The sequence below is a fragment of the Phaethon lepturus genome, unplaced genomic scaffold, assembly GCF_000687285.1.
Source record: "Phaethon lepturus isolate BGI_N335 unplaced genomic scaffold, ASM68728v1 scaffold418, whole genome shotgun sequence".
Lineage (NCBI taxonomy): Eukaryota > Metazoa > Chordata > Aves > Phaethontiformes > Phaethontidae > Phaethon > Phaethon lepturus.
In genome coordinates this window covers 24,255-41,017 of record NW_010555267.1, presented here as the reverse complement: position 1 = coordinate 41,017, position 16,763 = coordinate 24,255, and the positions used below count along the sequence as shown (strand labels likewise).

The window sequence follows — 16,763 nt, the reverse complement described above, 5'->3', positions numbered from 1 at the left end:
ATAAATAGAATTCTATATTTCACTTGAGGAAGTACACAACCCAGTATACTGGCAAATGCCATGAGGTAGATGAATGAAGGTATACCTTCTCTATTCATGTATCTAATATTTATGTATAACAGTTGAAAACTAGAAATGATTCAGTGATAAAACTTGCATGGGCATATGTAATAAGGAATTGGGATATTTTAGTCTGAACAGTTCTCTATTTTTTTTTCGATAAACTACTTCATTTCTCCCACAACTTTGAAAAATCATGGAAGCTTCAGGTGGTGAATGACGTGCTTGCTTTGACTTAAATGAGACATTTGGAACATTGCTCTATAAAAAGCAAAACAACTGTAGAGAAGGAGGGAAAATACCAAGGGTATTAGATGTATCACCTCTAAAGTATCCTTTATACACCAGGCTTACCTTGCCCACGTATTGTGTATCTGGACCTGTGTACTCTTCCAGCAAGAAAAATTGATTCCACATCCAACCACGCTTGGTGCGGTGCAGTGTTTTTCCATCATTCTCTGACAATCCTGTTATCCTTTCACTGCGTGAGTGCTTGTTAGTCCTTTTTTGGGACGGCATCATATGAATCACATGAAACATACAGCTCCAAAGCAAAACTGTCATGAAGGAGTAAGTCCTCATCTTTTACAGAGATGCTGTTAGCCTCTACTCCTCTAATAATTCACCAGAACAAATTTTTCAAATCTTATATCCCTCTGGTAAGTAGGACCTAGGGGATGGAGAAAATTATTTGAGTAAGTTGCAATAATTTTGTTTCCCGAAGGCCATGACCTTAGAGAAACAGGAATACCAAACAGTCTAGTGATCATGACAATAACCCATGGAAATGATATATAACCATAAAAATTACCCAGAGAGTTCTAAGTCAAGTTCTTTAATGTCTCCTTTATCTTTTTCTATTTCATTCTCTCGCAGTGTACATAGCCATTAATTCAAAACACAATCTGAGTGAAATATTTCTTCTTCTGAAAACTTTAGCTACCAGCAGCATCCTGACACAATGAACCAGCCCAGATAGAAAGAAACCTTCCAACCTCATCTCTCCTAGCTCAGCCTGATGCTGTCATCTCTTACTATCTGTTCAGAATTGCCTGCAAATCTGAATTTTTTTTTACTTCATGATTAATACAACTCCTTTTTCCCCCTTGCTAGCCCCAGTTTGTCTGGAGGATCCACTTCTGTTTCTACGCAAAGGAATTCATAATGTAAGATGAAATTTAAAGTGTTATTGATGCCTTCAACAGATTCCTTATTCAAGAGAGAAAAAGTATTTGTTAGCTAAGTTTCGGTTCATAAGAATCCTGCTGAGGTTAACAAAATTCTACATTTGGCACAGAATTCTGCATTTCGAATGTATTTTATTTCCCCTCCTGAATGAATAGGAATTCTCATTATATAGAAACATTGTTATAATTATTTTTCTGAAATTGTCACTGGTGTTTTGTGTGGAAGTTTGTAACCAACATTTAATCAAAACCAAGGATTTTTTTTTTAAAACACGTACTCTTTATTCGGCAATACAACTAGAGGTGTCTGACGTCCCAGTCTTTTCCATAACCTGGGTTTCCTGTCAAGTCTGGTTTTGCTTTAGGATATCTTTAGCTGAGCTGTCATTGTATGTTACAGAAAGCGTAGGAAAATAATTCAGCAGCAAAAGTGTCATTTGCTTTGGGACTCCCAGTCCATGAACAGTGACAGTAGCATGAAGCTACAACACCCAGAAATTTTAGAATACTGAAATTTTGAAATTTAATAAAAAATACATACCCATCCGCCTTTCTCCCACAACCCAACATTACCAGCAGCTACTTTCACTTTGGTTTTTTTTTTAGGGGAGGTGAAGGCAGTCTTTTTCTGTACAAAAAGATAGAAATGTGTGGCAGTAAGATGCCCCAGAATTGTGCCCTTGTGTGAATTTTTCCTTAAAATAATGATATTCTATATGGTCTCAGGATCTTAACTAGCGATCCTGAAGAAGGATCAAAGCCTTGGCGTTTTAGTAACTTCAAACAGAGTTTTAGCAGAGCAAGAAGTGAAGGCTTGGAATATTTATCACTTTCTAACATCATGTTCAAAAACAAAAAGAAAACAATTTAATAGGTGTCAAATTTATGCAGAATACCATGAATATAATGCAGGAAAACTCTTACTTTCTTTTACTTCTTTATTTTAATTGAAGAATCAAAGCACAAAGTAAATTAACTCTATTTGCATAAAATCATGACTGTACATAGATCTTGGCATACATTAGTGGATGTATTTCCTTTGAATTCTGTAGTTATACTCAAATCTTCTTTTTTCCCTTGAAATGCTCAGTAAGTTCCTGTTGCATGCAGAGGGGCAAAGGGGATCTCTCTTTTGGCTAATTTAACACCAGTAAATTTTGAAATTAACTGGAAAACACATTGTGTACATGATGATCTTGCCCTGTGATTGAAACTTACTGGACACAGATCAAAAGAAAAAGAAAAACCTCAGCCAATTTTTTATCCGTATCTGAATTTGATGATTTTAATTACCTGTATAATATAGACTGAAGTAGTTGTTACCACTGAATACACTTATTTATCAATGTAGAGCATAAGACATGATCATCTAGATCTTGAAATCCAGCTCACTGCACCTTCTGAGGCAGATTGCAAGGCCTCTTCAGACTTTGTAATTAAATCTTGGTTAAAGTATTGTAAAATTATAGTAAACAACAACAGGAACTACTTTTGAAAATACTGTACTCAAAAGGCAGATTATCAAGGTTGTCGAATGGCTCTGAAGTCTCTTATCTCTTCTTGACATACTCTTGCTTGATGTGTACTCAAGCAGTGCTCCTTCACAGCAGCATTACGCACTTTTTGTTGGACTGTAGTTCAAGAATTATATACATTCTGAATGATAACATGTTCAAATATTCATATTGGTCAAATTTTGGTTTTGATTGCTTTTGCTTTGTATATCAGTGATGTGTTGCTACTTAAATCTTCCAATAAATTTTATGTTTTTATATATTTAAGGTCATGAATGATTTATTTCTATTATTTCTTGGAACATGTCAGCTCTTCTGCATTAAAACAAAATGAGCCACAAAACAAACAAAAAGCCCTGAAAACTACACATGTATTTGGAAAAATTTTAACACACAGTGAATCTATGAAACTACTAAAAATCCTGAAAAATATATTTTACAAAACCTCTAAGCCTTGGAAGACTGCTGTGAAAAATAAGTTATCAAAAAAGTAAAACAGTTTAAATTTTTTCTTCAAAATGTCATTATTTCAAAACTTAGACTAATCTAACACTCAAATTATTTAATCTGGTTTATTTTTACTCTTTTTTTAAACAGGGGGAAAGATAGGGGACATCAATGTATTTTCATTTGTCCATTTGGAGAGGTGTGATTGCATATTCAGTTTTGCAATAATTTCAAATGGAAATAAAATTTCAAATTTCAAATGCTTCCCTTTTGCTTTTTCAAAACTGCACATTTTTAATTTCAGGAAAATTGCACTCATTCTTTTCTGTACAAACACTAATTGCCATACTCATTCAAATGCATAAAATGTTTATACTACTCTTTCTACTCAAAGAAATACTTCAAGGTGGTCATTGGCTTATGCATCTTGCCTCGTAGTCAGCTGTTCGACTGGATCAGGAGTTGCATTTGGTAGACTCAGAAGGTGTATTTTAATACTGAAACAAAGAATTCTGGTGTAGTCTGGAAAAGTAAAAGCAGCAGTTCAAGGGACCACAATGCACTGTGCACAGATGCTCTGAGCATGCTATAAGAAATTATTTCTGTACAAACACCAATTTCTTAACAAAGTTGTTTTTCTCAGAGGAATCTAAATTCCCATATTTTGTCCCAGCCAGGGCAGAACTTAATCTGAGAGTGTTTAAAATGTGTGGTTTTCTGTGTAGTGCTGCCCTCTACTGATTTCCTTGCTAATTAACAGAAGGACTTTACTATTGCTGAGAGGAAAAGTAGTATCCTTCATGTCAGAAGGGTAAGACTCAGTATTTGGAATGACTGAAAAAAAAAAAGATATATCCCATTATTTCCCGCTTTTGATTTTTACAGTAGTTGAAGATATTAGGTGTAAAGAGAGAGTTATTAGTCTGGATCAGTCTGGATCTACTGAACATTATGGTAAATATCTAATCTGATTTCTTCTAAGGGGAGCAAAGTTCTTAAGTCTGAAACCAGAGAGAGTAATTTTAATGGGTTTTGTTCTAAGTAACTGATCGAAATTACATATGCAATCCATCATGCCTCATTTCTGCTTCCACCATTTGCTCAGTACAATGGTCAACTCATTGTTCTTCTCAAACAATGGAAAATTACTTTCTTCCTAGTTGCATTAGAAACTTCTTTTAAGGTGAGGTATGCATGTATTGAACATTTTAGTGCCCCAAATTGTGAAGAACCTGCATTCTTTCCCCACTTCACAAATCAGAGGATCTGAGTGAATGTTATTTATTTTTAAGGTTTGAGGGATCTGTGGTGGTAGCCTAGAACCATTACAGTCTCTCCTTGCAGTAAGGACTCTGATATCAGAATCCTACAACAGTTCCAGGTAAATGGATTATGTCTGTATGAAAGACATTATTCTCCAGAACACATTAGCAACTGGAAAAATATATCTTTCAAAGTCCTTTTGAATATAAAATATTCTATTTAGATTCTTCAGGTGTAGTGTGAAATAAGCCCTGCTGGGATCAGTTGCAGAGATTTGTTAGCAATGATGCTAAGTTAAATGTTTCTATAGCAATTGCCATGGCAATGTTTTTAATTAGTGCAGCACAGTCACTCACAAGCATGACATGAAGAAAGGCTCACCTTAGGCAACTTGATAATGTATCTCACATCAGTTTCCTTCATTCGTTAATAGTGAAGTAAAATTCTATTCTAAAAGAAAAAGTCTGTAGTGCTCGTGTATAGCTAAAAATAGCAGAGTTAACTGCAGCAGCAGTGCTTAATATTGCGCTTACCGATCTTTAAATAGGAGGGATGCAACTGATGTTCAGGATGATCCAAACAATCTGTAAAACTAAAATATGCATTTTAACAGAACATAGTAAGTAGAAATCTTGTGTAGCCTGCATGCGTGGAAGTGGTCTCACTGTGTTTCTTTTGAAAAAAAAAAAAAAAATTTGAATGTAGCTTTAATCTACCTAGCCTGAATACTAAAAGCAGTGAAGCTGTAGCAACAAAAGGCTGTGCTATAAAGGGCACACTACCACCAATAATACCAAGACTTAGGTAGAGGCTAGGTCTGTGCCACTGTAGGTTCACTTTTATTACTCCCCTAACTAATTAAAGACAGCCCAGGTATGCAGACACGTGCTTCCCTCTGACCGCAATGCTCAAATATTCTCTGAGTGCAGTCATCCTACAAACATGAATATAAGCTGTGGATGTATCATTGATGGCTGACTTTCAAAAAGCGAGCTCCTTTTGTTTCCATCTTCCTAATTTTTTCCTTCCCTCTCCCCTCTTCATGGGTAAAGATGGGGTTGGAGTAACCTTGAAAGGATGAGAAGAAAACAGCCAATGTGCATCTTGACTGACCTCCCATGCTGAAGCTGGGAGAATCAAGGAAGATGTTTTCATTTATTTCTATGATGAGAGCTGAAGTAGCTTTTGAGGAATCCCCGAAACTTAAGGGACAGATTTTTGACTGATGAACACCCATTCTTTGAGTACAGGTACTCAGGTCCCATCCAGGCACAGAAACATGGACAACACTAAAAAAGAAACATTTCCTCTCTCAGCAGCTCCTGCTGCAAACCTTTCAGAACAGATTTTCAGAACAGATTTTCAGAACCGCTTTTTGCCCATTGGGTTGCTGATCTCCTCAGCAGCATATACAGTGGAGATAAGCCCAGCTGAAAATTTTGTCAGGAAACAGCTGAAGGCAGTTCTTTATGTCTGGGACACCAGTGCAGGTTCCTTTAGCTACATGAGTCAAGGAGTCACACAAATATAAATAAAGTTTTAGGGAATGTGAACTAACAGCAATTTGTATCGGAATGTCCATTGAATTAATGTCTTTTAGGCAAACTAATCTTTGCTTTGTGGGTGCATTATAAGAAACATTTATCTTGCTGTGACAAGAGAGATTTAGCATTTATTTTAGAGTTTTGCCAGCCTTTTAGGCATGTACATTGGAGACACTGGTCCAAATTCAACTTAACATGGCTTGAGTCACCCTCTCTATAGCACTCACACCGAGTAACGCCAGTCCCCCGGGGGGGTAGATGTGGCAAGATAATGTGTTGATTCATGTTTGGACAATCCCCACTGGCAAAGACTTGTGGAGAGACACAGCTGTGATTTAAAGCAACTGTCCCTAGGCAGTGAAAATACCATCTGCCCTTCTCTGGAGCAAGTCTCTTCTGAGGTGCAGATGAAACTGTTTCTGGACTCATTCTCCCCCAATCATCCTTCTGTCAGCTAGTGAATGGAGCCTGCAGCACTTCCAACCCATCCTGTACAAGGGTCTCTCACTTGTTAGCAATGGTATTCAATGAAGTCCAAAAAGAGACCTTTAAAATATCTACTCCTGAGGCAGCAGGTCATGAGATGACAAAAGTGAAATGTGTATTTTCACATTAAAAAAAAAATAGAAGATCCTTTTTCTCCAATAATGAATCTTTTCACAGGATCTGCTTTTCATCAGCATGAGGGGAACTAGGAAATACAGCACTTGTAAACCCTTAATGCAAGGCCTTTTGAAGATATTCCTTTGATCTTTAGTATGGATTTTTCTCCATAGGGAACACATTTCACTCTTATCGTATAATTAAGCTGCACTATAAGTTTTTATACCACACCTTACTTACAAATGCAACAGATTCAATCACATTCACGTTTTTTAAAGAATAACCTTCAGAACGAGGAAGGACAATAAATGCTGTCATCAAAACAAAATTTTTCTCTTTGTTTCCGCTTTAATATTGTCTCAAGTTCCGTCACTCATACACTGGTTGGCTGTACTTTGATATTGAGAACCTGCACTACTTAAGGCACTTTTTGTTTCTTTTTTTTAGTTTTTGTTTGTTTGTTTTGGTTTTGTTTGTGGGGGTTTTTTTATAAACAGCATAACTTTCTATGTGCCTGATACAAAACAAAGCAGCATCTATTTTCCAGATGCGTTGATTCTCATCAGTTTTCCTGCATAAAGCAGATGAGATTCACCTGCAGCACTGGCACTACATGCTTTCTCCAAATGCCTCTTTCTTGTTGCTTCATTACGCAGCAGTCCACTCTGGTCACACAGCTAGGTCCTGACAAAGCAGTCCGAGATTCCATGTCAGGTGCTTCCTACTTCTGCATATCTCCTGAGCATAGCACGTACCAGCATGAGAGCTTGCTAAACTTTCTGAGGCTACAGCTTGCAAAGTGGCCCAAGAGGTTGTTACAAGGTAGAATTTCTCAGAATAAATATATCTTCACACTAGTATTTCCCAGATTTTTAAAAACCATTAATCTGTCCCATCGTCCTTTTTTTGGGTCATGTACATCTGAGTCATTGGAAATCTTGTTCCTATAGAGAAGGATTGTGAACATCAGACTTAATTACCGCCTGCAAGGGAATACACATTCACTTCTCTGGACTGGAAAAACTCAGTTGCTGACCAATTAAAGGTAGTTAGCAGATTCGTACTGGTAATTGCAGCCCGTTGCTGCTGCTTCCTTCCTGAAGGAACTGAGCAGCTGCTGAAAGCTGTCATTCATGAGACCTCAACACTCTTTATGCCCTTGTGCTGTCTCCAATGGGATCACAAAATCAAAAGTCTCATCCTCAGAGTTGAGCAGGGCTCTTGTAAGCGCAGGAATTTTTGCACAGAAATAGTGCATAGGTTTAACGTAATGTTTTGCTGTATGTTATCCTGGTTAATCTGAAAGAAGTCTGATGCAGCTGAGGCTTCAGCCTTTATTTCAATAATAAACACCCTAAAATACCTACAAGTGGTAATTCTACCACTTACAGGAATAATAGAGATCTCAGAAATATAAAGTACAATGACTTTCCTTTTTCTTATTTCTAGGTCTGAATCTCTTCCTTAAAAAACAAAAAAAACCCACACCCCCCAAGCAACCAAAGAAACCTTTCACTTGCATCTAGTTTTACTTCATTAATGAAAGACAAATGCAAAACATGAACAAATTGGAAATAAATGTAATGAAGTATTGCTTATTCTGTTACTAGTTTGATAGTCCAAGATGAGTATGTCTTCAACAAGCAGACGTCCATGATAGTGTATAAGCATGGAGAAGCACATAATGATTTTTCTCATGTATGTTTTCTCAGTCTCCAAATATTAAGTATTTAGTAATCCCCAATAGATTCTCTTTGTCATGGCTTTCTCCACTTTTGCTTTGAAACCATGTAAGCTTCTAGGAGCCACAAGATTCTGCAAGGAGACTCACAGTTTAACAATCTTGTGAAAAGAACCATCTCTATCTGTTTGTTTTTGAACATTGTAACTGCCAGCTTCATTAGGCAACTAGTATGGTCATTGAAAGGCACAGTAAAGAGTCATTCCCTCTTCACTCTCTCTGCAATGATGAACATATAGACTTAAATCAACTTTTCCTTCAGTTATTTCTTTTCCAAGATGAAAAGTTCTGGGACTGTCTGCTTAATCATTCCTTGTCTGGAAATTGTGCCATACTTTTGATTGTACCTGTAGCCCTCCTCTGAATCTCTTCTTTTTTTTGGTGTATCTTTTGAGGTTGGTAGTCATGATTTGTTGCAGTATTCAAGCTGCAGGAGCTTCATGCATATATAGACAACATCTTAATCACATTCTCTACTTAATTTCATCATGATACATGGCATTGTTTGCCTTTTTTGACTGCTGCAGAGCTATAGGTTAATGTTTTCCTGTTATAATCTATTGTTACATTATGGTGTTATTCCCCAATGACAATAGTCAGACTTCATTATTTTAGAAGTAAAATCTGGGGTTTACCGTCTGTGGCTTTACATAATTTCATAACAATTTCACCATCCATCAATTTGGTGTCCACTCACTATATTACATGGACTACAAATGTATATATAGCAAACTACTACAGTTATTAAATCATTGTAAGGTAGAGACTGGTTGACATGGCAAAGCTCAAATCCATATGGCTAAGTTGTCTTCTTCTCTCCCCTGCCTCCTTCCAAAACAAGGTTACTGTGTCCATATTATCTATGAGAAATCACCCCGGGCTTGGTCCTCATGCACTGACAGGACTTTTCTGTAAGAGTCCAATTGGTATATGCTAAACTGATGTTAGGGACTGTAATAACAGTGAAATGGTACAGACAGTTAAAGCCAGTTTCCTTGCCAGATGAAGTATATTAATATAATCATAGTCATAAGATTCTTTTGCAAGATTTGCAAAGACTCCTTGGCTTTGTTATGCTGAATGTCACTTGCAAAGTTTTTCACCTTGATATTCAAACCTGTTTTCAGTTTATTTATGAGTATATTGAACAGTGTTGGCCTTAGTACAGATCCCTGTGGAACACTACAACAGACCTTATTTCAATGTGAAAACTTGTTATTTACTTCTTCCTACGGGTTCCTGTCATTTAATCAATTACTGATATATGCAGGGACCTTCACTTCTAGCTCACGGTTGCTTAAGAGCCGCTGGTGAGTGGCCCTGTCAAAAGCCTTCTAGAAGCACAATTAGATCATATCAAAGAAGTCAAAGGTATCCATATGCTTGATAACACTTTCAGAGGACTCAAATAGGTCTGTGAGGCAGGACTTCACTGTGTCCAACAACTGTATTCTTTATGAGTTGCTAACAGTTTCAGTGGGCAGTCTGGTTTGAACCTCAGACTTTGTCCCTGCAACTTGTCCCTGGCAGAACTGAAACTGTTTTTTAAGAGTTGATATCACATCTGATACCTTGAAACCCTCAAGTATCAAGGGAGTTGAAGTGAAAAGTTAAAGAAGATAATGAATATCTCAGAAGTTTCATCACTTAGATTTTTAGGATTCATGCTGGTATGCATGAAGTCGCTGCCATTTACTAACAACTTGAAATCCCACTGTACTGAAATTAGATCTTCTGAAAAGTCCCTGGTTAAAAAAACAAAACACCCCCCCCCCCCCCCCCCAAATCTGCCATTTAATCCTTACGGGTTTATAACCCTTTCTGTTTTCTCCTGAAAACTGTGACAAATGAACCACAGAACACTGGGTATCCACAAACATAGCACTGATGGTAAAGTTTTTCATGGAACTTCCCCAAAAAGTTTTCAGTTTTTAATTATAGCACTTTGTTAAAATCAAAATGTTTCCCCACTCTCTGATGAAATGACAGAAAGGGTATCACACAGATACATGGCACTGAATGCTGGTTGTATGTGCTGTTCTAGTGAAGCCCCTTTCTACAATTTGATTCCTAAGGGTTTATGCTCTTTCCCAAGAGCTAGTAGCCTAAACGTGGTCAGTTAAACTCCCTCTGGTGCTTGACAGTCCTGCAGAGAGAAGCCCACCAAGAACTCTGATCAGTAGCTCAGAGTTTAACTTCCGTGCTCAATTTCATATTGATAATTTGATTACTTCAAGTTTTAAAGCCCTCTGGGGAAAGAAATCTTCTAAAAATTATTGTCTCTTTCCCCTCTTGAGGTTTCAAGATTTTCTATAGTATTTCCTAAACTTGTCCTCCTCAAATTTCTACCATCAGTGCAACTTTATATGTAGTTTATTTTTGCTACCATGATAGGCAACTTCAGAAGGCTTTCAGACCCATCTGGAATGGAGTCTAAAGATGGGGAAATACGTCATCTGCATATGCATTTAATAAGTTAATCGTGCTCTGATGAGACTGCAGTTGTTATTGCCGATACCAACTATTTTACTATTTGGTTCCTTTGTTTATAGCAAGCAGAGACAGAAATAACTAGTTCATTTCTCTTAAGATACCAGTTAGCTTTCAAATGATGTGATACGTTTCCTTTAGTAAAATCTGAACCAGACTTGAAAGTTTAATAGTCTATATCTCAGTATGAATTCCCAGAGTATGCAGATTTGCATGTGGTTTATTTGGATTAATTCAAAACACACATAGTACCTTTCAGATAGGATTCCAGAATTACCCCCTATATTTTCCTGCCCTTTTCATTAAAACTCAGTAAGAAGCAGAAGATATAAATGCATGAAACCATGTATAAGGTTCCAGTTTCAGAGTTAAAAAACAGCAGAACTATGCCTGGAAAAAAGTTGATCCAACAAAGCATTTGCTTTATGTTTTCTGCTCTAGTATTTTTTTTTTGTCTAGCCTTGCCTGAAACGGCAGGGCATAATCAAGCTTTAAAATTTTCTCACATAAACTCAAATGCCCATTCCTAAAAGATGAGGGAAAAGAGTATATGGGGGACCATAGCTGTGTTTGGGCTCAACACTGATAAGACAAGTAATAAAATATCTGTCTTCATAGGCAACAAATCAACTCAATCACATAACAAGAGAAAGGAAAGAGCATAGTTAATCTGTACATAGGGATGTGTCAGTCACCTTTTTTTGATCTTTTCTTGGTTTATGTAGGAATAGATACTTTACATGAAACAAAGTTATACTTCCTAGAAATTATTTCCTCCCTCTTTTTATCTTTGTGATAAAATCTTCAATCACTCACAATGAATTTGTGATTAAATTCTTCAGTCTTTGTTACAGCCAAATTTTGATGTCACTTTTTAGTAGTATGGCTGTGGGTAGTGAAACAGTTTCATTACTACTGTCAATAAAGCATGGTAAATTGCCCTTTTTTTCCTGACTTTGAAGGACTGTCATTATATGCACAGGCAGTTCGTCATGGAAAAGAATGTACCTTCATTTAAATGTCACTACTACGGTGTTGATTTTAAAATAAACATTTTATATTAACAATTACTAATAAATAGAGTATATAATAATGATCCAGCATAGTCAAACGCAATTGTGCTATTGCAATTCTGAATGCTGCAAAGGGAAAATATGCTGCAATTATATTATTGATGGGCATGATGATATAATTTAAAGTTAGTTGATATGAATCTAACTGTTTTTTTAATTGTATTACCCAACACCTTAATGAATGTTGAAGAATGGCTATTTTTAGTAATAGAAAGTGCTAAACAAAGCCTGTAGAAAAATTAATTTATATATACCTGCCTAACATCAATATTTTATATAAAGGTAATGAGAAAGCAATAGGAAGGATTTTTGAGTGAAATAAAGACTCTCTTCTAGCTGACACAGCTGAAGTCATTGAATAGTGCTACTGAATTTTTCATGAACATTTTTTGCCAAAAATTTTATTTCTAGTTGTCTCACAGCAGCATACATGGAGATGTGGAGAAAATGGAACTTGTTGTGTAATGTGGAATTATCCCTAGATTTTAATGTCGGAGAATGGTGCTATAGCTCCAATACTTGGGAAAGCAAAATGCAAATTCAGAATTAAATATATCTATAAAGCCAACATAGTAGTCTTACATTAGGAAAAAATCTTAAAGCGTATGAGTTCAAGCTCTGTCAGGATTCACTGCTTTGTGTTGATTGATACCTTTTCACAGTTTTACTCTTTCCTCACCTTTCCCATCTAATAAAACAACTTTTATTTTACAGGAATTTTTTGTCTTCTAAAACTATATGCCTTTTAGTTTTTCAAGGCTAAGTTCAAAAATTTCTGTAGCCAAAGCATATATCTGTGGACTTTCAACTAGGTCACTGTTATACTGAAGATTTTAAAAGAGCAATCCAAATGGCCATTTATTTTCTTTTTCACTCACAGTTCCTAATGAAGTAATAATAGTGTAGGAACAAAACTTGTTCCTTTCTGGTCACTTGTCCAGAGAGCAAATTAGCTTAAGTGCTTTCCATCAATCTTATGTTTATTGTTTGCCTTCATTTTGTATTAACAATACTGCTAAAATAAGGAGCAATCCATGAGAGAATTTTATGTTCCCATTTTCATAGGTACTTGATAGACTAATGTTTAATGGGTTTCAAAAATATTCTAGCTACAGTCTTAGCTGGGAAATGCATGTCTATTTTTATAGAAAGTAGAGGTCTGCCATATCATTGCATTTTGCAAGAAACTTATAAAAAGCTTGTTTTTATTGTCTGTATTTATCACTGTTAAGCAGGATCTGGGGGAAAAACTTCTGTTATTTTTTTTGGTGTTAAGGACATGATGAGTTTTCTTATTATTGAATACTAGATATGTGCTATCCAAAAGAGGGAGCCATAACATTATACTATATCTTTCCATTTTATGAGACAGTGAAATTGAATATGTTCTTTTACTCATTTTTCTTAATTGTACTTAGAGATGATGTTTGCTCTGAGGTTTTTTGGGGTTATATGAATAAACAATATAGTTCAGAACTAGATAATACATGTTAATAATCTTATCGGAGCTGAGTGAAATGGTTGTACTAAAGTCAAATATGCTCAAACCAGATGAAAACATGCTGTCATAAAAGAATTGGGATTAATTTCTCTAGCTCTTGATTCCACCACACAACTTTTTACCAATTTTGAGAAAAAAGTTTAATCTCTCTGTACTCGTTTCCCACCTTATGAATATGACAGTATATATAACTATCAAAGAAGAGTGCTTGAGGTATTTGCTAAACATACTTTGATTTTTTGTCTCTGTAAAAAGTGAGATCGACATAAAATATCACTCTTAATAACTGATGAGACATCCAGTTCTATGAAACCATTGGAGAAACACAATACTCAAAAAGTCGTTACCCATGCAATGTAAAGCATGGGTTGGATTATCTTCATATCTGAAAGGTCAGTGGACTAGGATGTATCTGAAAGAGTAGAATGGAAAAGTGCAGAGTGATTAATAACACTTGCTTTACTTTCGTAATTTCTTTAGAGAATTCTCTTTGCCTCTTCCTGACAGTTCTGTGTACCACATGGGGGGTCCAGCACATCCCAGTAAGCCGATGTGAGGAGGGACTTTTGGTATTTTTGGTATCAGAGAAGCATTGATAGTTGTTTAATCCCTTTCTAATATTTTTAAAGTAAAGTATAGGTTTAATTTGCCTGTTGCTTTACAAAAAAGCTCTCTTGCTCGTTTGGCTATGACCATTATTGGGTAGTGATGTAATCAGCAGAAATTAATGTTGATGTTTAGTAAATGAGAAAAGACAGGCCAAGTTAAACTCCTAGAGATGCAAGTCCAAATACAGGTTCTGTGGTACAGGTTCTGGACACATATACTCTAATATATATGAAATCATATATGAAATCTATGTGAAAATATATATCACATCTTGTATGGTATGTGATTTTTTTTAATTGCTTCTGGTATTTTTCTTCCTTATTCATAAGTAAAATTAAACATCCAAGCCTACGTACACTATATAATCTAAACCATTAAAACCATTACATTTTTTTTCTTTTTTTTTAGTTAAATGAATGTTGAGTAAACATATACGATTATAATTTTGGGTTTTTTTTCTGAAAGCCAATGTATTCCAGATTTTTCTGATGTGTTTATCTCAGTATCATCTATTTTGGCATGCATTCAAAACTTAAGTTCGGTAAGGCACTCTTTATTTCCATTCTTCTTCCTTCTGCCATTTACACAGGACATTATTTCAATAAGCAATTAATCTTTGTAGAATGTGTTTCTTTTCCTCTTTCCAACATTCACTGTGTTTGCTCTGCTCAGGTGTGCATAATATTGCTCATATTTTTCGCTGTTCTAATCTTTGCAGAAAATTTTAGAACTTTCTTCCGTCGTGTAAGTCAGTAAAAAGATTCTGCTAACTTCAGTGTCTTACAGTTCAGTTTTTGTTGCATTTCTGTAGCTTTTCTGCTTTTTGTCTGCCATTGATCAGTGTCTCTGTCTTTTATTGAAATTTTATTTAATGATATATAAATTTTAATGCCTTCTAAACCAATATCTTCTTCAACATGTGTTACTAATGCATACATCTGATTTTGGTTTTTTGAACCAAAGATTTCTTAATGCTGTGTATAATTTTAAAATCTGTACCATGTGTTTACGTGTTGTTCTAATTATGCAATATTCAAGTACAATTATTTATTTTATCTAATAAGTGAATGTATTACTTTTACAAGCAATAAATTCACAGTGTTCTATTATCCCATTTTAAGCTAGACTGAAATTATATTTCAATCTCATTTTGATAGCTCAACAAGCTCTAATTTCCACTATCTGGATTTTCCTCTAACTTTATCCTCTGATTTATCAGAAATCAGTATTTGTTGGCATTTTGCAATACTGTTTCCTCTGACATTTACCTTGCAAGGAACATGCAGTTATTCCACTTATTTGTTTGAATACTGATGATTTATGTGCATTTTCAAAAAATAATTACCCAAATAATTTTTTTTAGGTATTATATGTAAAATGGCTTTGTAATGTAATATTATCTGTCTACTCACATTATATTCACATCCACATTATACAAACTAATGTGGATTCTGCATAAATTCCAACCCTTGTGCAAGAGGAAGGTTGTGAAGAGGCTGGAAAGAAAAAATACTTATAATTTAACATTAGTCCTGATGACAATAGTTGACCATTTCTCCCCCAGTTTGGTTACTGTTGCCCAGCCTGTGAACTCTGGTGGGGCTCAGGCACTTCAGGTGTTCCTGAGCAAGCTAGCGTTCAGCTGTTCAGTGAATTCTGCCCTTTCTGTCCCTTTGCAGCTCTCAGGTTCTCTGGTCTGCTTATTAATGACCGTGACAGTACTTCCTCCCTTTAAAAAGATTGAGTGTAAATGTTACCAATGACCATGGGAATATTCAGCTAGACCATGCTGAGCTTTCCATCAGGACTACGTGCACTTCTGTTGTTTACCTGGAGCTTATACTTAACTGCTTTCATAGAACACTTTGAAATACTTTGTTGTAATTACTGACTGGTAATTGGTAATTTCTGAGGGGCACCACATGAATACCAATTTACTTGGTCTCTAATACAACACTGATCTTTTTTCAGTTCAGTGGTAGTGTGGTAGAAACATACTGTTACAAAGACATTACATATGATGCACTAATATTGTTTATGTAATTTTCTCACAATCAGGTTGAAAATGCAGTAGACAAATATTGTTCTAAGTGGTTTCCTTTTTTATTACTATGGTTTACAGACACTATAAATATTTTCTATCAGGAAAGTGGGATTCTATACAACAAATTTAAACCCGCTTGTAATTGGCATATATATTTTTGCGTGGGTCTCAGAAATAGGCTCCTTAAAAATTTGCAGACTCACAGGGTAAAAAACACTCACTTAAAACAGTGTGTCCCTAGTGATCTAGGTAGTGTTGTGTTGTTCTGTGAGACCTGGGTTCAGTGGCTTTAATTTACAAGTGATAAATTGTCTTTCATTTAAGTAATAGGCAATATTTTCCATGTTGGGGGATGCAGAAATATTATCAATATTTCTATTAGTTAATTATTACAATTTTTGCCAGGCAGTCACTATCAGTGGACATAAACATATACTCTATATGGTTTGCAGGTCAATGACACCAATGACTGCCCTAATAGGCTGACAAGCTGTGGATGTCCAGTGATGTGGGTGCATGTACTTAGGCCAGGGTAGGTCCTATGCTTTAGCCGAGCCCCTGACCTTTCCTGGAGGCCTCTTAATGATGGATTACAGTGATTACATTAGTGATTGTTAATAACTTCTGAATCTTTCATTGTTTGAATATCAGTAAAGTGTTAAGACAAACATGATGGCGATACTAATT

General features: G+C 35.7%; 1 protein-coding gene across 1 annotated transcript in view; it reads right to left on the bottom strand.

Annotated features, from left to right (window-relative positions):
- Positions 1-642, bottom strand: part of CDH9 (cadherin 9, type 2 (T1-cadherin)) — a 67,460-nt gene extending 66,818 nt beyond the window's left edge. Inside the window, exon 1 of the mRNA XM_010292086.1 lies at positions 415-642. Coding sequence (XP_010290388.1) covers positions 415-642 — 228 coding nt within the window. The remainder of the gene's footprint in view (positions 1-414) is intronic.
- Positions 643-16,763: the final 16,121 nt, after the last annotated feature.